The following is a 25,407-nucleotide window of genomic DNA, read 5'->3' on the forward strand; positions in this document are numbered from 1 at the left end:
GTGATGGTTCTGATTCTGACGGTTCTGGTTCTAACGGTGTTGGGTGTGGTTCTGTTGAGTCTGGTTCTGTTGGGTCTGATTCTGATGGTTCTGGTTCTGGCCTCCTGGGACAGTCCAGCTGAACGGGTTGGTTTAATCTCCACAGTGAATGCCTCCATGGTTCCTCTGGTTCCTCTGGTTCCTCTCAGATCTCAGATCTCTCCCTGGTCGGGCCTCAAGCGGATCTTTTGTCTTCACGCCTTCCACCAGTCAGGAGGTCCAGAACGAGTCTCAGGTGTGAACTGGGCCAACCTGCTGACTGGTCCGTCATCCAGGTGCTCAGCGTTCTCCTCGTTGTGACTCGTATAACTTTACATCCTCATGAGTTTGATCAGTTTTATCAATCTTAATCCCGGTTTGTCTATCAGGAAATACTTCTGACCATTAATCTCCTTCTTGATAATTACACTGCAGTACTACCATTATCAAAGCTTTCTTTCTTTTGCTGTGCTGCCCCCTGTTGGTGACCTGAAGCATGTGCTCATGCCTGTGACACTTCAAAACTAGTGGTCTGTTTATTTTGTTTAAAAATGTTTATTGCTATACCAACAAAGCGCTGAGCAGCAGTTTGCATGGAAACGATCGAACCTTTAATTATTGGGATAAAGTTGAATCAGTTTACAACCTGCAGCCTGGTGGAGACTGTAGAGCCAAAGAGATTGATGTTTGCAGTAACTGGACTCAGTGACATGTTGGATGACATCACTCAGTAAAATAATTATCCTTCCTGTATTAGTGATGGAGTCATGATGAATACAATACAATATTTCACAATCTTTGCCTAGTTGAAAAAAATAATAAATCTTGAGAAATGCACAGAAATCTTTTTTTCACAAATTTTTTATTTGTGATGCAAATAAAGAGAAAATGTGTTTCGTTCAGATGAAACCCACGACACTGATTGGTTTAAATAATTTAACACATCTCAGGTTTATTCCTAAATATTTCCCTAAAGTGTTTTGACATCGATCATCTTCATAAAGTCAGTTTACCATCAGCTGCCACTGACAGGATGTGTCTCTGCTGCAGCAGATGCAGCTTTTATTTTGAAACATCCCTGTGTCTGGATGTGGAAACAACTTGTTGCCGTTTACGTTCAGTGATGATGCTTCACCAGAGTTTCACAATGTTGCTATAAATGTGCAGACGGAGCCGAGGCGTCAGAGGAGGAGGTTTCAGCCATCAGGGGTGAGTATCGGACTGAATGTCTCCTGTTGGTTTTACCATTCACACTTTTACTGTGTTTGGCATCAAGTTTGGCTCCTTTGCTGGCAGCGCTCTCTTTACACATTATATATTTATGTACTGATGATGTCATAGTGGTAATTGGTGGTGTTGTCGTCCTCATCAACATTTTAAAAGGAACCAAGAGGAAAGAAAGCGACATCTGGAGATAGATTCTAACTTCACTGTCAGATTCTAGTCCTGGTATTGTCCAGTACGCTGAGTGAAACCCAGAGGAGATCTGATGAATCTGCTGTCAGGTTGCTGCAGATCATCATCTGATTCACCTTCAACCTGTTCACGTTTTTTACTCTCTAGTGATGAGGAGGATGTTGTGAAGTGTTTCTGTTTTATCATTCATTTATCACATTTGTCATCCCACCTGGTCTCTTTACTGTACTCACTTTCTATAGTAAAAAGCAGAGATGAATCTTCATGTCCTGATTATTTTTGGTTGTATTAACTAAACGTTTGACAGCAGCTCCTGTGAAATATTGAAGCTGCCTCTGCTTCGCCTCATATCCTGCTTTATTTGTCATGTTTATTGAAGCAGGTATTCCTCATTGAGATTTAATTATTCTAAGAGACACACAGTTTGATAACAGTGCATGTTATGCAGCGTGAAAAGGTGAGGGGGCGCTGTGGTTTCAGTCTGTTCTGAACAGAGCCTCTGTTTGGATCAAGCTGGGCTCTGCAGGTTCATGTTACCTTTCTGTAATTAACCCAGGATCTGAAAATAACATCTACAATTTTTGAGTTTTCTCAAGTTTTCAGGTACTAATCACCCAAAGTAATTTCAAATGGGGACAAGCTGTTGATTTCATCTTCAGGTTTCAAGCGTCCAGCGTGCTGAGTTGAGCGTGCTGCTGGGATTTTTGGGGTGCAGCTGAGGCACATTAGATTAGTTTATCACATGCAGACTTACACACAGTACAGTAATTCACCAAACTGACATTTTGTTGGTAAAGTGGCTCCAGACAACGTTTGTGTTGAATTGGTGACGTGTAAACACACTGAATGGAACTGAATTAATGTCTAGTACTGTGAAGGCAGAGATGCATCCAGTTGGAGAAAATTTGAGGATTTCTGCAGGTGAGACTGACTGCTTTTGACTTTAATTGGTGATTTTATTTTTTAGGCGTCATTAAATCTCATCCTGTATGGAAAACACAACTTTAGTTCCAGACCTCCTGCTGCTGGAGGGGTTAAAGGTCACTCCTTATTCGTCTGTCCCAGCCTTCGTCCTGCTGCTCCTCATCTATGTCTTTGTGATGCTGGCCAACGTCGGCCTGGTGACCATGATCTCCCTGCAGAGGAGCCTCCACCAGCCCATGTTCCTGCTGTTCTGCAACATGGGCGCCAACGATGTGCTTGGCGCCTCCACCATCATCCCCCCGGTGCTGAGCGCCGTCTTCACGCCGACCGCGCAGAGGTACATCCGCTACAGCAGCTGCGTCCTGCAGGCTTTCTTCGGCCACTTCCACGCCAGCGTCGTCCACACCGTTCTCATGATCATGGCCTTCGACCGCTACGTGGCCGTCTGCAAGCCGCTGCACTACGCCGCCATCATGACCAGCCGGATGGTGGTGAAGCTGTCCGTGTCCGCCTGGGCGGTGTGCTTGGTGCTGGTGGTGGTGCTGGTGGGGCTCAGCGTCCGCCTGTCCCGCTGCCGGGCGGTCGTACTCAACCCGTTCTGCGACAACCCCTCGCTGTTCAAGCTGTCCTGCGAGAGCACCCTGGCCAACGACGTCTACGGCCTGGCCTACACCGTGGTCCTGCTGGGCTCGTCGCTCGGCAGCATCACGCTCACCTACCTGCGGATCGCCGTGGCGTGCCTAACCAGCCGCAGCAAGACAAACAGCGCCAGGGCGCTGCAGACATGCAGCACTCACCTCGTCCTCTACCTCATCACCTTCCTGTCGGGAGCCCTCATCATCGTTCTTCATCGATTCCCTAGCTTATCGGACCAAAGGAAGATGGCCTCCATCCTGTTCCACGTTGTTCCTCCGGCGATGAACGCCATCATCTACGGACTGCAGATCAAAGCTGTCCGCCAGAGGATTTTCATCCTGTTTACCAAGAATACAACTTCAAATATGAAGGGATAAAATGAAAACGTACCCTAATGTAAACCGAAACACGATCATCTGTTAATATTCAGAATATATTTAACTTTTACTCCTAAATTTTTATCTAACAGGTTTTTCAGAATCTGTTCATGAACTGAATTTGAGTTTTAACTGCACTTGGGAACAAGAACTGCAGTTTATCCAAACATATTTATACTTTAGTGTTCATTACTGTTTTATTAAGTATTATGAACAAGTTCTCACATACAGAATACAGATTTCAAATTATAATTATTGTTATTTATTAAACAAACCATGAGGAGAACACACAGTTATTGTGAAGCAGTTTTATCTAGTAAAACTCTAACTTTAAAACATTTGAAATACATAAAGGTCAGTTTAATTATTTGCATTTTGTTATTTGCTATGACATAAAATTCTTAATGTTTTACTGTGTTATTTTGGGTGATTTTAAAAAACAAACAATTTGTACTTAAAATGTCTCCCACTTCCACTGTTTAAATATTCATTAGAAATTAAACTTTATTAACATGTGAGAGAACATAATTACACTATTATGCCATCATTATTACATTATTGTTTATCACATTAACATTTGGGACAATTTATGGGGCAGGAAAACTTTCCTACAGAGATGCATCAAATAAACTTTGTTTCTTTTTACGCCGATTTATTGGCTCTGAGTTCCTTAACTTTGTGAGATCAGTGATCGGCTGATACTTACAGCTGATCTTATCCCCTGATCTCATCTGCCTTTCGACATCAGCCACTGTCCTCTTCTGCTTTACAACGAGAGGTTTGACTGACAGACCAGCCCACCAGGTCCGGTCCACCAGGTGCGGTCCACCAGGTGCGGTCCACCAGGTGCGGTCCACCAGGTCCGGTCCACCAGGTCCGGTCCACCAGGTCCGGTCCACCAGGTCCGGTCTGTCCGTGTTAACGCTGCAAATGCGTTAAAACACTAACAATATTCAACCCCACTGTTGCCAACTCAGTGATTTTCTTGCTACATTGAGCAACATTTCAACAAAAAAATTTGGTATCGGCCAAAATGATCAGCTTGTGAAAGGAGGATGTGTGTGTAAAAGGAATATATGTGTTTGTGTTGAAATGTCGCCACGGTGGAGGAAGGCATTGGGCTGGTTGGTGCCTGAAAGTGGAACCAGCGGTGGAATGGCGCGTGCTGAGCAGAGGAACTGGGAAAAGAAAGTTTATCTAAACAAAAAGAAGAAGAAAAATAAACTAAAATACACAATAATGCTCAAGAAAGAAGGTGGAGTCAAAAAATTAAATAATAAGACATGATCTAACTGCAGCAAAGAACACAGTCATTCATACAGAGGAACAATAAAACTGCTGCTGGGTTTGAGTGAACCGTCTCAATGGTGTTTATCTTCCAGAACCAAAGGCAGAGGTTTGAAGCAGCATATCCTCTCCAACATCCTCACAGACGTTCAACTGGATGCTTGTATCATTTCCACTTATACACTTTGCTAATTAAGTTTTTAAAAATCTGTCTATTTTAATGCAGCTTCTGGATGATGTAGCAAACCAGAACTTCAGCCAGTATTGTCTGAGTTGCATGTTTAGATGTTGCATGTTTAAAAACCTTTGTGTTTTTACTACGCCTCTATTGCATTTATGCTTTTTCTGTGGCTTTTATTTAATTTAGGCTGCATATGGATTAAAAATATTTAGTGCAATATTTATCTCCGAATATTTATTCGGAGATAAATATTCTAATATAAAGAATATTTATCTTTTTAGCCGAATAAATCAAAAGAATAAATCCTTTGATTTATTCTGAGAATATTTATTTGCAAATTCTGAGACAAATATTCTCAGAACAAATCAAAAGATTTCTGGGTTCAAAAGAAAGTATTATTCTCTCTTTCAATGACATCCTTAGAGAACCAACAAACAAAAATCTGTACAGTTCTTCTACATTGAAAAGAGCATGTCAGGAAATCCAACAAATTATTTTATTTTCATAAAGGAAACAAATACATTCAAATACACAACAAATAGGACATTTACTGAGCTACTGTTGTTACTGGTGGCAGCCGAGTTTATAGGGTTAGTGTTTATATTATAGTATTTTTACTGCTGTGAAATCAATAGCTTAAGGAAAAAACTTTCAGCTTTGGGGATTTAAATTTTTATCTCCATTTCTTGTCTTTTAAATGTTTCCATGTTTAAATCAGGTTGAAATTGTTCAAAAGCCAGATCAGAAAAAGACAAACACTGAGTTGAACATCTGAATTTTAAGACTTCATTCGAACAAAGCTACAAAAGGCTGAAACATGTTGGCTTCATATTTTTTCTTTTCTGACATTTTACCATCAAAATATAATCCAGTCATCGCTATGTTAGAAAAAAGCATAAAAAAAACCACTTGATTAATTAGATAAAGTCAGGCTAATTTTTTTACATCACATTTTAGCAATAAAGCAGTTGACAGAGTTTTACATGTTTAACAATATTACTGTAACCGATTATGAAGTAAGCAACAAACATCACATTTTGTCAAATGCCATCATCAAATTCATCAGGAATAGTAATAATCAAATATTAAATGATCCAGTTACTGCCAGTCATTCAGGTGAGTCTTTAGCTTTTATTTAAAGCACAGGTCTCAAACTGCAGTCCTCCAGTCTCTGTCCTGCTGTTTTTAGATGCCACAGTTACAAAACACTGGAATGAAACGGTTTAATTACCTCCTCCATGTGTAGATCAGTTCTCCAGAACCTTAATGACCGAATTATTATATTCAGGTGTTGCAGCAGAGGCTCATCTAAAAGCTGCAGGACTGGAGTTTGACACCCCAGATTTAAAGGAACTCAGTGTTTTGGCTGTTTTTCAGTTTTCTGGAAGTTTGTTCCAGATTTGTAGTGCATAGAAGCTGAATGCTGCTTCTCCATGTCTGGTTCTGGTTCTGGATGCTGAGCAGAACCAGAACTAGAACCAGCAGACTTGAGTGGTCTGGACGGTTGGAACGACAGTAACAGATTTTTCAGTGATTGATAAAGAAGACGTTTTAAAACTCTGCTTTATTTGCTCCTTTTTAACTTTGAGCAGCTGCTCTCAGCACAGCCCTGGGCCAGAGAGGAGGAAGGCCTGGTGCTGACTGGTGGCTGAGACTGGAACTAGTGGTGGGATGGAGCGTGCTGAGCAGGGGAACTGGGAAAAGGAACAAAAACCAGCAGAGAATCAGGACAGAGATGTTCTCAGAAAATGTTTTTAAAAAATGCAGTTAAAGAGTTTTTCAACGTTATCTCAGCAGCTTTATGGTCCCTGCATTTTGCACAATCGTAAGAGTTCAGTTTATAGAACAGAACATAATTAGTCTATTCTAATGTAGCCTAAAGACTCTAAAAATCCTGGTCAGAAAAGAAAAGCGCTTACATCTGTGGATGAATAAACATGGTCACGGTCAGTTTTTGTGTCAATAGCCAAGTTAGTTAGTTATTTGTCTGACATGTAAAGCATCACAGCTGAATAATGAAAATATCCTCCATAGCAACAAGATAGAGGATGAAAAAGATTGCAGGACAAAACTAAACTTTAATTTAGACTTAGACTCATTTTATTGTCATTGCACAAAGAAATATAAGTAAAATTATCAATGAAATGTCATCACCTGGCCACCGGCGCACAGAAACAGAAGTGTGCCTATAATTACATAATAAACAAATAATAATTGATAGGCATTTCTCAAACCTTCATAAAGAGAGAACCACAGACAACATTTAGGAGTTTTCAACCGAGCTTCTGCAGAAGGAGAAGACACAGCAAACCATTTCTCCAAGGTGTTTGCAGTCTGAGCCTGTCTGTTTATTAAGCAGGAGGAAAGAAAGAAGTCCGGAGTGAAATGTGGGAGAGTGATAAATAAAAAGAAGGGGGCTATTCTGAAACAAGGGAGAACTTCATTCTACTCACTCGCAGTTTAAGGAGTATACCAAGATAAGAAGCAGCTGCAGCTTCAAGGTTTAGGGAAAAAGCAAGTTTTGTCTTTCACACAGTTTAACAAATTCTTCCTCTCTGGGGTGTAAAAACTAAACCTTTAAATGAAAAGCAAACTGGTAACTACTTATGTAAGAATGATAACAAAACATAATTATTCTAACAATAATGTATTGCTAAATGTTTATAACTTAGTATTTTCAAGCAGTCTCAGCCAGTTTTAGTGAGTCTGGCTGTTCTGCAGCAGATGCTCCAGAATCTCCTGTCAGATGTCAACTGGATGAACAGACATGGAGAGGATGAGTGGAACCAGAGAGGATCTGGACTGTTCTGTACCTTTAAATGTACCTTTTAAAATCACAGCCTTTAAGCAGGTAAACATGAGCAAACATTTATATATTCTGTCTTTTTTTAAAACAATATTCTTCTTGCTTATTTATTGCATTGCGAACATGATAGATGTATAAAATCCCACACATGAACAATGAAAGCAAAAGACATTTTTCTGTACTACAATAATCTTAACATGCTTGAAAAGGAGAAGGAAGAAATAAGAAACTTATAAACTCCTACCCCATAAACTCATGCAGTATTTCCAGATGGACCCACATTGTTAAATAAAAGAAACAGGTTAAGTAATTTTCCATCTTATCCGGGTTTATATATGTCTAAAAAACATACATCCATGCCCACACACACTCATTTACAGTTTATATGATGCCTTAAACATAGTTGGAGCAATTTTAAATTCCACCAGATCTTCACATTTTAGAGTTCTAGATTTTAAGAATAATTGTGTTCAAATAAAAACTGACATTATGGATTATTCTTCTCTAATTTTATTCTAACTTTTCAGTACCTGTAAGTGGAAAATGATCATAATTAAGAGACAGAATCGTCAATGTATGTATAATTAGTCTATATAATGTGTTTCTCTTAGTGATACACTTCCTGAAATAAATAGGATGTTATGTAGAAGTTCTGCTTTTCTTCAAATGCTGAGAATGTTGATCAGTTGCATTTTTTTTAAGAGAAAAGGTTTCCTGTCTCAGAGCCCTACACTCGTGTAGTTCTCATTCAAATCTAAGAGTAAAAGGAAATTATTCTGCTCAGATATAGAATATATGGTGTGCAGCTCAACGAAGTCGACCGCTTGCTACGCCGCCATCTTCTGGAATCCATAACACCAGTTTTAAAGTCTCTCCACTGGCTCCCTGTCGCTCAAAGAATAGACTTTAAAATACTGTTGTTAGTTTATAAATCACTGAATGGTTTAGTGCCACAATACATTAAAGATCTGCTGCTGTTGTATCAACCAGAACCAGAACCAAATGAGGAGAAGCAGCATTTAGCATCTATGCACCACAAATCTGGAACAAACTTCCAGAAAACGGTGAAACAGCTGAAACACTGACTTCCTTTAAATCTCAACTAAAAACCCACTTGTTTAGAGTTTATTTGAAACGTAAACAATTACAAATTTATTGATGGAACTTGACTTAATGTTCTGTTTTTATTGTTGATTCTATGTTGCATTGTATTTTTGTGTTTGATTTGATGTAAATCACTGTGAAATGCCTTGCTGCTGAAATCCGCTATACAAATAAAGTTTGATTTTTTATTTTATTTGATTTGATCAGATGCTGTCCCCTGTGCTCCCACACCAACGTATAGAAACCAGGAATTGGCATCAATGAGATCCATCAACAGCACAGAAAACCCTCCCTTGTAATTTCTGAAGGTTCTTCCACTATGAGCTGGGGGTAAAATGTTCATGTACTTTCCATCTAAAGCAGACCTGGGCATTTTAAGGCCCGCGGGCCAGATATGGCCCGTTGGGCATCCCTGTCCGGCCCGCGTCCCCCCAGTCAAAACAAAACACCGTATTTTCGTGTGCATGCGACACAGCTGTCTTTTATTTTGAAAGGGCTTGACGCACCGTTTATGAATGCACGTACGTAAATGCTAACGCACAGCAACAGGTGATGCTAGCAGCCGAATACACGATCCCCACAAAATGTCATCTCACGGTAAAAAAAGAAAAGTTGATTCCGAATTCTGCATTTTTAACAAGGCATGGACAGCGAAATATTTCGTTATTGAAGTCAAAGGCAAGGCCGTGTGTTTAGTTTGTGGTGTGCAGGAGGCTGTGTTAAAGGAATATAATATCCACCGTCACTACGTGACCAAACACGAGAAAGAGATACAAGAACTTTTCAGAGAAAGAGCACGTCACTGAGTCGTCTGTACTCGTAGCCAAGTTGCAAGCTCAACAAACACTTTTTACAAAACGCCTGGCATCTAGAGGAGCTGCAGTCAAGGCAAGTTTTGTCATATCCCACAAGATTGCTAGGAAGAGCAAACCTTTCTCTGACGGAGAGTATATTAAGCAGTGCTAATATGTCCTGAGAATAAAGACGCTTTTGAGAACATCTCCCTCTCCCGCCGCAAACGTAACGAGAAGGTTTGAGGACATCGCGACGAAGCTGGTGCTGCAACTGAAAGACAGCGTGAATGATTTTGAGTACCGGTCTTCCGGTATTTTTCCCTGGCTTTGGATGAGAGCTGTGACATACGGGACACTGCCCAGCTGCTCATCTTCGCGCGGGATCAATGCAGAATTCAGCATCACGGAGGAGCTGGCAGGCATGCGGTCAATGAAAGGGACAACAACAGGGAGTGAGCTCTTAGTAGAGGTAAATGCGTGTCTGGAAAGCTTGGGTCTGAACTGGGACAAACTGGTGGGCGTGACAACAGATGGGTGTCCAAATCTCACAGGAAAAAAAGTTGGTTTATTTAAGAGAATCCAGGACAAAGATACTTGAAGCTGTCTATTCCTTGTAGTATTTCAGTTTTGGTTCTTACAAGTTTCATTACAGTTTCATTTTGTAATTACATTTTGTAATGAGTTATTTTAATGTTACCTAAAGTGATATTAGTTTTGTGTGTGTACCTCTTTAAGTTTCTGCTATATTTAAAGTACTTTGTGGTACTTGTTTTCCCATTCATTTGCATCTGATTGGAGGTACTTTTGTGTTAGTCCTTCAAGTTGCAGCACTGCAGGTTCGTCAGGCTTTTTCCAACACTTAAAACCATTTATTGCTCATATATGCAGTTGATTAATATAACACACACCATTTCAATTGTGGAGAGATTAAAAAGTTAAAAATAAATTCACATGTGATATTTTTTTAAACTATTAATTTGATAGTATTAATTCTCACTTCAGCCAAACCACAAATTAATTTTTATTAATATTTACTGAATATTCTTCTTAACAAAAGAATATGATTTAAATATTTTATTACAACAAGAGGTATGAGAAAATGAATAATGAGTCAAGATTAAATTTGAGTCATTGCTGGATCGGCCCTCCAACATATTTCAGATTTTTCATGCGGCCCCCTGAAGAAATTAATTGCCCACCCCTGATCTAAAGCCTCGAGGCAGTGGGGGAACTGCCACTTCTGTTGAAAATACAGTCCTTGTTCAAGATGTCTCCAGTTCTTAATCCAAAGCTTTAATTTTTGGTTCCGTCTTTTTGGGGTTAAAATAAGCTGACAAACTAAAGTTCCCGCTTCAACATCGTCCATGTTTGTTTACACTAAATTCAAGTGTGGTAGCGCAGAATTTTAAAGGATTTCATATCTGGAATTGGAAAGTCCTTGAGTGAAACCTCAACTCTACAGTCGAGTGTGAGGTTATACCTATAGGATTTTTAATCGACTAGTGTGTGTCTCACGATGTGAGAATCGGCCGACAGTTCTAAAGTCGTGAAGTGTGAACTGGGCTTAAGACGTATATGTGTTTGTAAGATTTGACTGTTTCTACAATAAAGTTTTGTGAAAAAACTAAAAAATAATAAAAAAATATATATACAAATATATATCTAAAGCCTCCCAGGAGGCTGGAAAGTGAGCTGGCTTTGCTGTTGCCTAGCAACCTTGCATACATTAGGTTGTTCCACTGATGGAATCTGATGATGTCATAGTGTTATGATGTCATAAGAGACAGAAGCCTTGAATATCCTGCGTCTGAATCAAACTTGCAGAGCTCAAGCAGGACGGACGTTGGTTTGACCTCATTGGATTCATCGTTGCGTTTTTTCGTGGATTTTTTGGTAGACCAGTTAGATAGTCAAAATGTCGGGATTTGAAATCGATTCGCTAACTAAATACCAAATAAGACGAATGAGCAGAGACGAGTTAGTTGTGCTGCTTATGGATTGGTTGGAGAGATTGAAAGGAAGATCTGCTTCACTGATTAAGGAGCACAAATTGCAGGAGGAGTTGGAAAAAGCTCAAGAACAAATTGGGCTTCAAAATGAAAAAATTATTTCTCTTACAAAAGAGTTAAACGTCTCCCTGAAGAAGAGCAAAGACTTGGAGTACCAGACGGTCCCAAAACTAAAACAAGAAATTGAGAACTGGACGTCCCACAAGAATAAATTGTCATCTGAGGTGCAGAGTTACCAACATAAAGTGAAAGATCTTCAAGCCTCCGTCAGAAACCTGGAAAGAAAAACTAAACAGCAAGAAGAAAAGTTGGAAGAACAGAGACAAATGTGTCAAGTCACAGAATCGATAGTGAAGCGAGAACAACATGCAAGTGAGGTGGAGAGACTTAAAGCTGAGTTGTCCAGAAAGGCAAATGATATTGGAATAAAGAATATTGAAATAAAGAAAGAAAGAGAGAGATCCAGATTACTTGAGGCCAAAGTAAAAACTCTGGAAAAGACTTTGACTGAGGCACAGAAGGAAAATAAAGACCTCATTAAGAAACTGTCCAAAACTCCCATGGAGGAAGCAATAGAAAAAACCAGGATAGCTTTTGAAGCAAGAATTGATTTTGACACCCTGGCCAAAGAAAAACAAAAAAGCAGAGCATTACAGGAATGTCTCACCAGGAAAGACCGGGAACTACATAAACTACAGCAGGAGCAAACTAAGAAACGCTCCACGTTCTCAGATCTGACAAAAGAGGCTCAGGATATCATAAAAATCCTTGAACAAAGAGCACACACAACTGCAAACTGTCGAAGAGAAACACAGACAAGAACCATGCAGGAGACGGAACCCAAGGATCTGGGGGAACCGTCCCACAATAAAATGGCCGAGGTAAAAGAAAACACTTCTACATTTTTACCAAAAATTGATGCGTCGACCGTCCAGCCATCTAAAACACAATCGTTTCAGAATTACAAATCTTTACGTCTGGGCGATGCCAAGTCAGACGTAGACGTCCAACATTACCTGGCGAACCCAGGGAAGATAAAACTGCTGAAGCCTTCGCCTCCTAGCACAGCAAAACCTAAAAGATCAGGTTTAACATCAGCTGGCAGAACCCCCTGGAAACACTAAGGGGACAAAACAGCAAAAATAGAAACCAGAAGAAATGATCAGGTTAATTGGAGTCTTTAAATTTACTTTTGTCTCTTGCTCACAAACTGTTAGAGACACTCTTTAAACTCAACACAGGTTTTCTCCGGGTGCTCCGGTTTGTCCTACCTTATGGAAAAAACTGATTAGGTTAAATGGTGTCTTTTAGATTTACCTTTGTCTCTCGTTCACAAACTGTTGGAGAGGCAAAGAATATTAATTTATTAACTTATGCGATCTAAAGCGGAAGAAGATGGATGGCTGGATGGACAGTTTTATACGTCTCTTGGATTAACTAATAACGTTTAGACTTTTATTGATTCTAGCAGTTTGGCCATAACCATAATCAACTTTAGATTCACTCAATAATTAATAACTTGCATCCCTACCTGTACTGAACTTTGTGTTTCTTTCTGCAATACTCTTTAGATGGGATGCCCAGGTTTTCTCCGGGTTCTCCGGTTTTTCCTTCCATTCAGGATGAAAAATCTTTATGGTGGCCTAAAGAAGTGATTAGATTAATTGGAGTCTTTTAAATTTACTTTGTCTCTCGCTCACTAACTGCTGGAGACACTCTTTAAACTCAATGCACAGGTTTTCTCCGGGTTCTCCGGTTTTTCCTACCATCGTAAAAAAAAGTGATGAGGTTTGACTTGATGCCTTGAAGCTGAAGTTGAATGTAGAAACAAAACTGAAGCTGCAGGATTTCCTCAACTGCTTTAGTCAGTTTATTTTCAAACTACTTGTTGGATATTTGTCAGCTCCAGACGACTCAAAAAGACTTGGATGAGGGTTGTTTAATGTTTTATTTATTTTTCTTAGCTTGAATATCTACAGAAAAATGAAATTTTCTTTTGCAATCAGTTCCCTTTAATATCATTTTTAATATTGCAAAACAGTCCATTTCTACAAAAACTGTCTAAAGTTATATAATGAGAAAGCAAATAATTTGTTGCAGCTTTAAAGAGCAAACAAACAGTTTTTGAATCATAATTTTCAGATTAATCACAATAGTACAAAATATAACAATTAAATTTCATGTCTGTAAACTAGAGGTGAAATTTTATTGTGATATCTTGTACCATCGTGATCACACTGAAAATTATGATTCAAAAACTGTTTGTTTGGGGCGTGCTGTGGTGGCGTAGGGGACAGCGCCGCCCTGAGTCCTCGACGCGACCGTCGCAGGTTCGATTCCCAGACCCGGCAACATTTGCCGCATGTCTTCCCCTCTTTCCTTCCCCATTTCCTGTCAGCCTGCTGTCATATAAGAGACACTAAAGCCCATAAAAAGAAAAAAAAATGTCTTGCAATATCCAGCCTCTCCTCCTTTTTACTACGGATCTGAAATGACAATTTTATACATCACTTGAAAGATCTTCAATACTTTAACTTTTATTTTAAGCAATAATTATTTCATAATATAAATGATTGCTTAATTTTAAACATGAGATTAAATTCAATTTTACTACAATTAAAAGTTTGCCAAGAGGACAAATGGCAAAATATACTTTTATGAAATATTTCACTGTGGTTAATTAACGTTCATCGTAAGTTCAATAATAGATCTCTATTATTGAATCTATGAGATGTATTCAATAATAGATCTCATAAATTAGGACATAATTCTGAAAATTAAATGCCACAATAAATCATCATAATTCAGCTCTGTTTAAATACGTGTTTTTAATTTACCAAGTTTCAATAACTTCAGACATGGATGGAATGGAACCCATTAGTCAAAAATAATATTTGTTACCTTGAGATCATCCTCAGCCAATGAATTATACAAGGCTTCACGTTTCACTCACAATCTTAGAAACTGTCGATTTTCTTATCCTAAATTGGTAATTTAAAGATGTAAAACAGGGGTCACCAAACTCGGTCCTGGAGGGCATCCAGCATGTTTTAGTTTTCTCCCTGGTGGCACCAACAACCTTTTCAGCAGGTCAATGTTCTTCTTAGTCCTTCTAACGAGCCATCATCTGATTCAGGTGCATTAAACCAAGGAGAGAACTAAAACATGCAGGAGGCCCTCCAGGACCGAGTTTGGGGACCCCTGATGTAAAGGACTCTCCTTCAGAATATGGAAAAATAAAAGTTGAGTAGCATTCATTCAATAAAGTAAAGGTTTATGTAATAAAAACATTTAATAAATGCCAAAGTGTTATCTGAGTGTTAACATAAGTCTCTCCTTTGCAGAAATTGACAATCTCATTTTACTATCCTACTTTGTAATGAATTCACCTTAAACCATAAAAGCAGCTTTTCTCAGAGAGGATCTGGACTGCTCTGGCTAAACAACATCTGTGTTGCACACAGACGCTGTACCTTTAAATGCACCTTTTAAAATCACAGTCTTTAAGCAGGTAAACATGAGCAAACATTTATATATTCTGTCTTTTTTTAAAACAATATTCTTCTTGCTTATTTATTACATTGCGAACATGATAGATGTATAAAATCCCACACATGAACAAGGAAAGCAAAAGATATTTTTCTGTACTACAATAATCTTAACATGCTTGAAAAGGAGAAGGAAGAAATAAGAAACTTATAAACTCCTACCCCATAAACTCATGCAGTATTTTCAGATGGACCCACATTATTAAATAAAAGAAACAGGTCAAGTAATTTTCCATTTTATCTGGGTTTATATATGTCTAAAAAACATACATCCATGCCCACACACACTCATTTACAGTTTATATGATGCCTTAAACATAGTTGGAGCAATTTTAAATTCCACCAGATCTTCACATTTTAGAGTTCTAGATTTTAAGAATAATTGTGTTCAAATAAAAACTGACATTATGGATCATTCTACTCTAATTTTATTCTACCTTTTCAGTACCTGTAAGTGGAAAATGATCATAATTAAGAGACAGAATCGTCAATGTATGTATAATTAGTCTATATAATGTGTTTCTCACTTCCTGAAATAAATAGGATGTTATGTAGGAGAAGTGATACTGCAAGTCATTGTTTTGATGGTCTGTAGGATTTCCTTAGATGGAAACTTTTCAGTTCACTTATTATTATTTTTAAGTTATTTTTTTTTCACACTTTCTGTGATTGCAGAGTCAGCAGCTACTGGCAGAATCGTTCCTTTGGATGGATCGTCTGTTTCTAACCACCAGAAATCACATGTTCACAGAACAGAACACGTGACAGAGTGAATATATCTGAGTTGAGATTAAACTGAAATCAGAACATCAGCAGCAAGAACATCCAAGAACAACTGCAGACATGACTGAAAGAACTCTTCTCCTCCGTAAGAACATTTATAATTTTATATATATTTATATATATGGGAATATATATGACTTTTTGTTTCATTGCCAGTTTACAAGACAATGACCCATCAGCAGGTTGGAGTAAAAAGCTCTGTCAGAAATAATCAATATACTTTAATACATAGGAACAGAACCATCTGGAGAAACGGTTTGCCAGACACTGCATCTGTAGGAAAACATCTAACTGTGTGTGTGTAGCTCAGATAGGTTCATTAGGTAAAGGTTTATAAGCATTAGAATAAAATATAAGATGACCATTAGATAAATATAAATAAAACATTATCCTGTAAAAAAAATTCCAGCGCTCTACAGTTGAAACAAAACATGCAACACTCATTCAATGCTGTCATTTTATAATTATTTACTGGCATGATTGAATCAAGGGACTTTGTTTTCTCAGAGAATGAGGAGAGTGCTGGAGCAGCTGCAGCAGGAACAAAGAATCAAGGTAAATTTAACACATTACTGTATTTCTAAGTCTTGCAACTAGATCTCAGAACGACGCCTTTTGGCTTTTGGTCTCCATCAGAGTAATTCACCAGCTTGTTGTTCTGCTATTTAAGTTGTTTCATGTTGTAAAATGTGGTAGGAAACTGGAGCTGCTGGTCTTGGGAGATTTTTTTTCTAGATCTGTCGCGTTTCCTCATCGTCTCAGAATTTGAATAGATCCGAGTTCACCTGTAACAAATAAACTCTCATTAAAAACCTGTATAAACTACAACATGATTCATTTAAAGTTAGTTTTGTCCATTTGAGTTTTCTGTGTCTCTGAGTCTCCATGTTGTCCCGTCTCCGGTTGATTATTCCCAGGTTTGTCTTGTTCCCTGATATGTATTGTTCCTGTGTATTTAATGTCACATGTGTCTCTGTGCTGTTATTCGTCTCATTTGGTGTCTGTACTGCCGTTTGTCTAGTTAGTCCTTTCATGTTCTCTGTTGCTACCTGTGTGAGCCTCAACTTCTGCTCAGCAGTGCTGCCAGGGATTTGGACTTGTTTATTAGTAATGGTGAGATGAAGCCTCATGAGGCATTGTACCACTTGAGCCAACTGGTTCGAGAAAGGGTTCATTTCTTGAAGCTTCATGTGCACACGACACCACCTACTGGCCAGGTGTATAATCACAACCAGCTGTATCTTAACACGTGTGATGTATTGAATTTTTGTCTATTATGGCTCTTGGGAATGACTTCACAAAAGGTGAAGAAAAAAAGAGACAAAGAGAGAGAGAAAATATATATATACAAAAAAAAATCCTATCCTGTCCCACAGCTATCTTAAAAATCCTAAAATAAAAATTAATAACTTTAAAACTAACTAACCAATCCTATTTGTAATAGTGAGATTATTAGTAAAAAGCTCAAATTAAATAAATAACCCAATTATAAGTCCTGAAATAATAAAGTCTAAAATCATTAAATATTAATCCCAGAAAAATAAATAAATAAATAAATAAATAAATAAATAAATAAAGGGGGAAGGGAAAAAAAATCATTTAGATCAATATCTTGCTTATTCCAGAGCAAATCTGCTTATGATGTGTGATGATGGTATTGGAGTTCAAGGTAACTCAAGTTAAATCAGGTGGTGAAAACTCACGTATCCTTAATATTAGAATTGAAATTAAAATTAAAAATAGGATAGCTGTGGGACAGGACAGGATTTTCTCTTTTTTCTTTTCTCTGTGTCTCCCTCTCTCTCTGTATATATATATATATATATATATATATATATATATATATATATATATATATATATATATATATATATATATATATATCCACTCTCTCAACTGACCGCAACTCGACTACAACAACCCACATTTTGAATGAAGCCTGTGGGGTTTCCAAACCCCGCGCCAAAATCGGAACCATTTCCCGAAGCAGTCACGTGGTACAGCCGGGCAGCGAGGCTTCGGACGTCATCGTTTTCGGCTCCTCCCCTAAATGAAGCAAGCCTCGATACGCGCTTTACGGAAATGCCCCCTCCATTACTCGACACACGCCTCGAAGCCTCGGCACATCACGTAACATCACTAGATATAACTCTTAATCAAAACCATCATCACTCATTTTCAACCTGGGTTCACCGCGTCTGCCTCACCACCTCACACTGGTTTATGACAGTCTTGGTGTTTCTGGCGGCATGTCCATGGGCCAAGTCCTGCTGGAAGATGAAACCTGCATCTTCATACAAATCCTCAGCAGAAAGAATCACAAAGTCCTCTAAAGCATTCTGGTAGATTGTTGCAGTGACCTTCGATTTAAGAAAGCAGAGTTTACTAATGCCTGCAGTGGTTATCATGTCCAAATCATGACTGACTGTGGAGGTTTCACGCTGGACATCAAGCAGTTTGGGTTCAGTTTCTCCTCCAAACCCTCAGAGGTCCAGTTCCTTGATTGTGTTGGTTTTTGAAACTGACTCCTGTCTCATTCCACTCTTTTCTGGATCTCTGCCAGATTCTTGAATCTTTCTCAGTTTTAATCCATTGAAGTCTTTGGTTGGTGCGTCTTCTCCTGCCACATTTTGTCCTTCCACTAGATTTTTAATGATATTTTTGGACACAACATTCTATGAACAGCCAGCGTCCTTAACTATAAACTTTAGTGCCTTACCCATCCTATGGAGGACATCAAGTCTTCTCCACATGGAACTGAACTGAACACATTTTATGACACCTGGTTGTGCTTTGAGTTTAGTAGATGATGAGTATGTCTCACTCAGTTTACAACATTCATGCCCTGTAAAATTTCTTCTTCTAATTTTCTGAATTTCTGGTTTTGTGGGTTTTATAAGCTAAAAGCCCAAATTATGCAACAATAAACAGGCAAATATAAATTGTTTAAACTATAAATCTATAAAGTTTAACTTTTTGAATGGTACTATGGAAATTCAACAAGGTTTTGATGATATTCTAATTTTTTGGAAAGGGTCTGCATACATGTATAACTCTCCTCATGTATTTGATCTTTTTCCTAACAGAACCAGTGGAACCAGTTCTCAGGATGGTTCTTCTGGGAAAAACTGGAGTTGGAAAAAGTGCAACAGGAAATACAATCTTAGGAAAAAGAGAATTTAAATCTTTGCCCTCATCTTCATCAGTGACACTGAAAAATGAGAAAAAATCAGGAGATTTCGAAGGCCAACTTGTGGAAGTGGTAGATACTCAAGGTTTCTTTAACACTGAAGGTGAGCCACTAAAGGAGATGACTGAGATCATTAAAAGCATCTCTCTGTCTGATCCGGGTCCTCATGTGTTCCTGGTGGTGATCCAGCCAAGCAGATTTACGAAAGAAGATGAAGAAACAGTCAGAATGATCCGTAATCTTTTTGGAGAAGAATCACTCCGTTACACCATGGTGCTGTTCACTCATGGAGACGATCTGAAGGATGAAGATCTCTCCATTGACGACATTATTAAAAACAACAAGACTCTCCGTGACATCGTCACTCGGTGTGGAGGAGGATATCACGTCTTCAGCAACAGAAACAAGGATCCATCTCAGGTCAGAGATCTGCTGGAGAAGATCAACAGGATGGTTCACAACAATGGAGGAAACTACACCAAAAAGATGCTGGAAGAAGCTCAGAGAATAAAAGGAGAGGAACTCAGGATTGTCCTAGTGGGGAAAACTGGAGCTGGGAAAAGTGCAGCAGGAAATACTCTACTAAGAGATAAAATATTTAAATCTTGTATTAACTCCTCAGCAGTTACAGAAGAATGTCAAAAAGAAACACGAGTGTTCAATGGTCAAATGTTAACTGTAGTTGATACTCCAGGTCTGTTTGATACTTCTCAGAATCAACAGCAGGTGAAAGAAGAAATCCTCAAATGCATCTCAATTGCTGCTCCTGGTCCTCATGTTTTCCTGCTGGTGATCCAGCCAAACAGATTCACAGAAGAAGAACAAAACACGGTGAAAATCATCCAGGAGATTTTGGGAGAAGGATCACAGCATTACAGCATGGTGCTGTTCACTCATGGAGACGATCTGGAGGAGGAAGTCCTGTCCATTGACGACCATATTAAAACCAAAGACCCTCTCCGTGACATCATAGGTCAATGTGGAGGAAGATATCACATCTTCAACAACAGAAACAAGGATTCATCTCAGGCACAAGAGCTGCTGGTTAAAATCAAGAGGATGGTTCAAAACAATGAAGGAAACTGTTACACCAAAGAGATGCTGGAAAAAGGCCTAAGAATTAGAAGAGAGGAACTCAGGATTGTCCTAGTGGGGAAAACTGGAGCTGGGAAAAGTGCAGCAGGAAATACTCTACTAAGAGAGAAAATATTTAAATCTTGTCTTAGCTTCTCAGCAGTTACAACAGAGTGTCAAAAAGAAACACGAGTGCTAAACAATCAAATGCTGAGTGTGGTTGATACTCCAGGTCTGTTTGATACTTTTAAAAGTCAACAGCAGGTGAAAGCAGAAATTGCTAAATGCGTCTCATTTATTGCTCCTGGTCCTCATGTTTTCCTGGTGGTGATCCAGCCAAACAGATTCACAGAAGAAGAACAAAACACGGTGAAAATCATCCAGGAGGTTTTTGGAGCGGATTCCAAAAATTACACTCTGGTTTTATTCACTCATGGAGACGATCTGGAGGAGGACAAAGTCTCCATCAAAAAAATAATTGATGGCAACAAAGACCTGAAGAATTTCATTGATCAATGTGGTAAAAGATACCATGTGTTCAACAACAAAGCTAAAGATCCAGATCAGAAAGATCCAGATCAGGTCAAAGAGCTTCTCAAAAAGATTGATAAGATGGTTAAGAAAAATGGAGGAAAGGAAAAATATTACACCAACGAGATGCTGCAAACAGCAGAGGAAGCCATAAAGGAAGAGATGGAAAAACTGCAGAAGGAAAATCCAAACATGAGTCTTGATGAAGTCAGAAGAAAAGCTGAGAAGAGCAACAGCTTCATCCATGGAGTTTTGGCTTCTGCTGGAATTGTTGTAGGAACAACTGTTGCTGGGATCATCACTGAAGTTGGTATTGCTGCTGCTCTTGGAGCTGCGTTAGGTCCAATAGGAATTGGTGTAGGGGTTGGTGTGGGGTTGGTGGTTGCAGTTACGGGAGCTGTAGTGAAGAAGAAGTTATGTAAAGTTCAGTGAAAATTTAACCTATTAATTCACCTGAAGGTTATTTCTGGACTCATTCTGATTCTGTCTTCTGATAATCCAAGGATTCTTCATTTCAGGATGATGTGTGTTTAATCTCGCAGAATTATATAATCAACATGTGATTTCTAGGTGGAAAAGCTTGGGGAGAGAAAACTGATCAGAAATATAAAACAGTATTTCTAGAAGAATAAAGAAAATTAAAAACACATAATATAAAATGAAAACTGAGCCTTGAAATGCAAATCTGTTGTTTTGTATTTTAAGAGAGAAATGTAAGAAAAAAAAATTTATATTGAAGAAAATAAGATTTAAAAATTCTTAAAGAAGACATTTGCACTCACTTTGTGTTCTGACATTATATAATAATAAAATTACAATAACTATATAACAATGTATTTTCATTTCTCCTTTAAACTTCCAGTCAGTGCCAGAAGGCGACCTCTAACACAGAACCAGGTTCTGGTTCTGCTGTAGGTTTCTTTCTGATAACAAGCGTTTCTTGGTGTTAATCTGGATGAATTGGAGACGCAGTTCTCTAGAAGAAGAACAGAGTGACTGAGGAAGAAAAGATCCTTCCAGGTCTTAATCTAACATCAGTCTGTTGGCGAGGGGGAACCAGAACCTGAACCAGAACAGAACCAGGGACCTGAAGAGGCTCAACAACCTGAGGAAGTAGGTTGGTTCTGTTCTGGTTCTGTTCTGTTCTGGTTCTGTTCTGTTCTGTTCTGGTTCTGTTCTGTTCTGGGAATAACTGGAGAAGACGATGCAAAGAAGGATTTTTCATAAAATCAAGAAAGTTGATTTCTGCTCATCCTCTTTATGACACTCTTAGAAAAACTGTGTTTTTAGTCAGAGACTTCTTCAGATTCGCTGTAACACAGACTGCTACAGAACTTTTATTTCAGCTTTTCTGTTACTGCTCTTTCCTGCCAACAGCCATCAACATCTACAATAATTAGCATGAATTACAACAACATTTAATTTCCCTATGGGATCAATAAAGTTATTTTGAATTTGAACTTGTTTCCATTGGTTGACTTGATGTTCTTTTGAAAGTGTTCCTTGGTCTCCGTGATGCTGGTTGCTCTAGAAAGTTCCAAGGCCAGAAACAGAAAAGCTCCAGTTACACACGGCTGACTGGTTACTGTTCACTTACTGGTTACTTATAAAAGTATTTACACCCCTCAACCTCCTTCTACCACAAACCTGAGTGGATTTTATGTTGCAAACTCAAAGCAGAGAAAAAACACAAGGAGTGGAAGGAACATTATGCAAAGTTTTAACAATTAATTTAATCTCATTTACATTAAAATCCCTGGACATCATCCCGTCCAGCCACCTGGATTCAGAAACACTTGGCAGTAGCCAATGATGCCCATGTTCTGTTTAGCAGCAGACATGTCTTAATGAAAACACAGAATCGTCTTTAAAACATGCTTTTATTGTGAAAAAGTAATAAAATAATAAAATATTGTTTTTCTTAGTCTTAATTTCAGCTTACATTGAAAACAAAACTCCACACATACGAGTCAGCTCAACATGAACGTAAATCTGTTTATCATAAACAGCTAATCAGCATCATCACCTTCTGCTTTAAAGCACGGCAGAGGAGGACTCATGCTACTGCAGGAACGTTGCAGGCGTCGAGTTAATCATGAACTCCTCCTGACCCAGAAGTAGCTTAGAGAGACTAAAACAAAGGAACAATACTTTAGCTCCTCTTTGGATTTCAGAAAAGTGTTTCAGGTGCATCAGGAAGCGGTTCGGCCTCCAGGTCCGGTTGTTCCCATCGAGAAAACCATCAAATGACATGGAGTTCGACTCAAACACAGTTAGAAATGAACCTAACATGTTTTCTGACAAAGTGCAGAATAAACTTTATAAAGTTCATCTAGAGCTGCTCACCTTCTCAACCTTATTGGTTGAAACGTGACGATAAAATAGTTCAGACATCCGGGTTTTCTTTTCATTATTTCAAAGACGATGGATTTTTAAATTGTGAATCTGAAGCGTTAAAAGTGTTAAAAATTACTCAAACATTCTCTGAACTCAAACTGAATCACCCAACAAATAACTCAGTTAAGGAAGTGAACAAATATATGGTTGCTATATAAAAATGACTTTTTTTGAACTAATCTCTGGTTTAACTTTGGAGCTTCTAATAATAAAATACCTTCTGTTACTTCTTTGACAGGAAAGTGCTTTCATGTCTTTAAGGTGACATCAAGACTTTATTGGTGTGAAACATCCTAGAAAAATATTTCTTAATCTCTTTGGACTGCATGCCATAAATGACGGGATTCAAGGCACCGGGAACAATGTGAAACAAAACGGCTGCGATCTTCTTTTCCTCTGCGTAGTCAGGGAAGCGCTGCAGAATAATGATGATTATTCCACTGACGGCCAGGATCAGATACACCAGCAGGTGCGTGGCGCAGGTCTTCAGTGCTTTCCTGTTCAGAGTTGCGCTCTTGCTGGTCAGACAGACGACGGTGATCTTGGTGTAAGTCACCACCATGCTGCCGATGGAAGCGGTGAACAGCACCCCGGTGAAGGTCAGGCCGTACATGTTGTTGATGAAAACATCCTCGCACGAGAGCAGAAACAGCGAGGCGTTGTTACAGTACAGGCTTCTCATGAAAGTTCTGCAGCGGCTCAGCCGCACCGTCAGGCCCAGAAGGATCCCGACCAGAACCAGCGCCGCTCCCCAGGAAGCAGCCGTCAGCTGCGTCACCATCCTGTTGGTCATTATGGCAGAGTAGCGCAGAGGGTTGCCGATGGCCACGTACCTGTCGAAGGCCATGGCCATCAGCACCGTGTGGCAGGTGGTGCTGAACATGTGGCTGATGAAGGCCTGGAGGACGCACTCGTAGTAACCGATGAGGCGGTCCGCGGGCGGCCGCATGACGTCCAGCAGCACGCGGGGCAGCACGACTGAGTTCCCGAAAACGTCGTTGGCCGTCAAGCTACAGAACAGGAGGTACATGGGCTGGTGCAGGCTCCTATCTACACACACCAGGACGGCAACCCCGACGTTTGCAACAATGATAAACACATAGGAGAGAAGAATGGAGACGAACGCAACATATCTGGATCCACCGGAGACGTTTAGACTCTCCAGCTGCAGCGTGAAGCTGTTGTAGACGTAGCCCTGCTCCGACCTGAAAGAAAAGTTTCTGCGTGATTGGAACTGTTCAACATGTCATGGAAAACAACTACTATGTAAAATCACTCAATCAGGTTTATTCATGAATCGTGAACAACTCAGACAGCTTGTAGGAGAATCAATGATGAAGTAAGTCTGGATGGAAAGCTCTGCCAGGCAGAGACAACACATGAGTTTTATACAAAATGGATGAAGAATCCAAAGCCTGGGAAACAGACTGGTTCAACCTTCTACATGTAACCTAAATACTTTTAACTTGGTGGGAAAATACAGAAATAAATATGTAGCAATACAACTAGCAGGTGTGACCTTATTGTAATTTTTCCACATCAATCACAAACAAACTTTGCTGCAAACATCACACAGTGAAAGCTCCAACCTGACAACATGAACCTTTAAACAAGTGTTGTAAAATAATTACTTGTTGTTCACGATGATCCTCCAGTCTTTGTGACCGTGTGTGTCTGTGTCGAAGCTGAAGGTTTCCATCATGAAACTTCTTTAAACTGATTTTACTGCCAGTGCCTCAAATCCCACAAAAACAACACAGGAGAATAAACACTGCACTAATAAAAACACATTTAATAATCGACTCATGAAGGACAACATTAATTTGTCCGTGCTCTTCCTCACATGTCTTCCCTTTTTCTTCCTGTAAGGAATCAGACATCTGAGATTTAAAAAGACTGCTGAGCTCAGAGGGAGCTGCTCTTCACACAGAGTATTATGGGATGGATCTGGGGGAAGGAACCCTGGCAACCAGTGGCTCCATGTTAACCTTGTTCACTGAAAAGCTGTGTTGAAACGTCTGTGGGTTTGTTTGTTTTTTTTTCTACCAGTACAGATCTGTACAAGCTGCTAATGTTGTACAGCTTCATCAAACCTTTGTGACGACAGGCAGAAACTTTGTTATGATTTTATCATCTCATCTTTCAAGCTTTATTATTCAGTGAGGCAACATTAACCGTCATGCTTTTAAACAGTTTTGTTTATATCACACCTCTGACTTTTAGGTGACCTTTAGTGAAATAAACAAAACTATTGGAGTTAAAATTTATAAACTTTATTAGAGGTTTATATGATACCAGGAAACAGATAAAACCTGCAACCGTAACTTTTTTA

The 25,407-nt window shown here is 39.1% G+C and overlaps 4 protein-coding genes across 4 annotated transcripts; 3 read left to right on the forward strand and 1 right to left on the reverse strand.

Annotated features, from left to right (window-relative positions):
- Nucleotides 1–2,423: 2,423 nt before the first annotated feature.
- Nucleotides 2,424–3,705, forward strand: LOC122845109 (olfactory receptor 52K1-like). The gene has a single exon (XM_044141165.1). It carries the CDS (start codon nucleotides 2,424–2,426, stop codon nucleotides 3,369–3,371), a length of 948 nt encoding a protein of 315 aa, XP_043997100.1. The 3' UTR covers nucleotides 3,372–3,705.
- A 7,615-nt stretch (nucleotides 3,706–11,320) lies between these two features.
- On the forward strand, nucleotides 11,321–23,389 carry LOC122845118 (vicilin-like seed storage protein At2g18540). The gene is made up of 2 exons (XM_044141181.1): nucleotides 11,321–12,433; nucleotides 23,314–23,389. The coding sequence occupies exons 1-2, from the start codon at nucleotides 11,459–11,461 to the stop codon at nucleotides 23,338–23,340; spliced, it is 1,002 nt and encodes a 333-aa protein (XP_043997116.1). The 5' UTR covers nucleotides 11,321–11,458; the 3' UTR covers nucleotides 23,341–23,389.
- LOC122845110 (GTPase IMAP family member 8-like) lies at nucleotides 15,909–22,384 on the forward strand. The gene is made up of 3 exons (XM_044141166.1): nucleotides 15,909–15,968; nucleotides 16,391–16,438; nucleotides 18,970–22,384. The coding sequence occupies exons 1-3, from the start codon at nucleotides 15,944–15,946 to the stop codon at nucleotides 21,108–21,110; spliced, it is 2,214 nt and encodes a 737-aa protein (XP_043997101.1). The 5' UTR covers nucleotides 15,909–15,943; the 3' UTR covers nucleotides 21,111–22,384.
- Nucleotides 22,880–24,786, reverse strand: LOC122845117 (olfactory receptor 1020-like). Its single transcript, XM_044141179.1, has 2 exons — nucleotides 24,707–24,786; nucleotides 22,880–24,280 (listed from the first exon to the last, which is right to left on the reverse strand). Exons 1-2 carry the CDS (start codon nucleotides 24,775–24,777, stop codon nucleotides 23,332–23,334), a joined length of 1,020 nt encoding a protein of 339 aa, XP_043997114.1. The 5' UTR covers nucleotides 24,778–24,786; the 3' UTR covers nucleotides 22,880–23,331.
- Between the last annotated feature and the right edge of the window lie 621 nt (nucleotides 24,787–25,407).

This window comes from Gambusia affinis, linkage group LG15, assembly GCF_019740435.1.
Source record: "Gambusia affinis linkage group LG15, SWU_Gaff_1.0, whole genome shotgun sequence".
Taxonomy (NCBI): Eukaryota; Metazoa; Chordata; class Actinopteri; order Cyprinodontiformes; family Poeciliidae; genus Gambusia; species Gambusia affinis.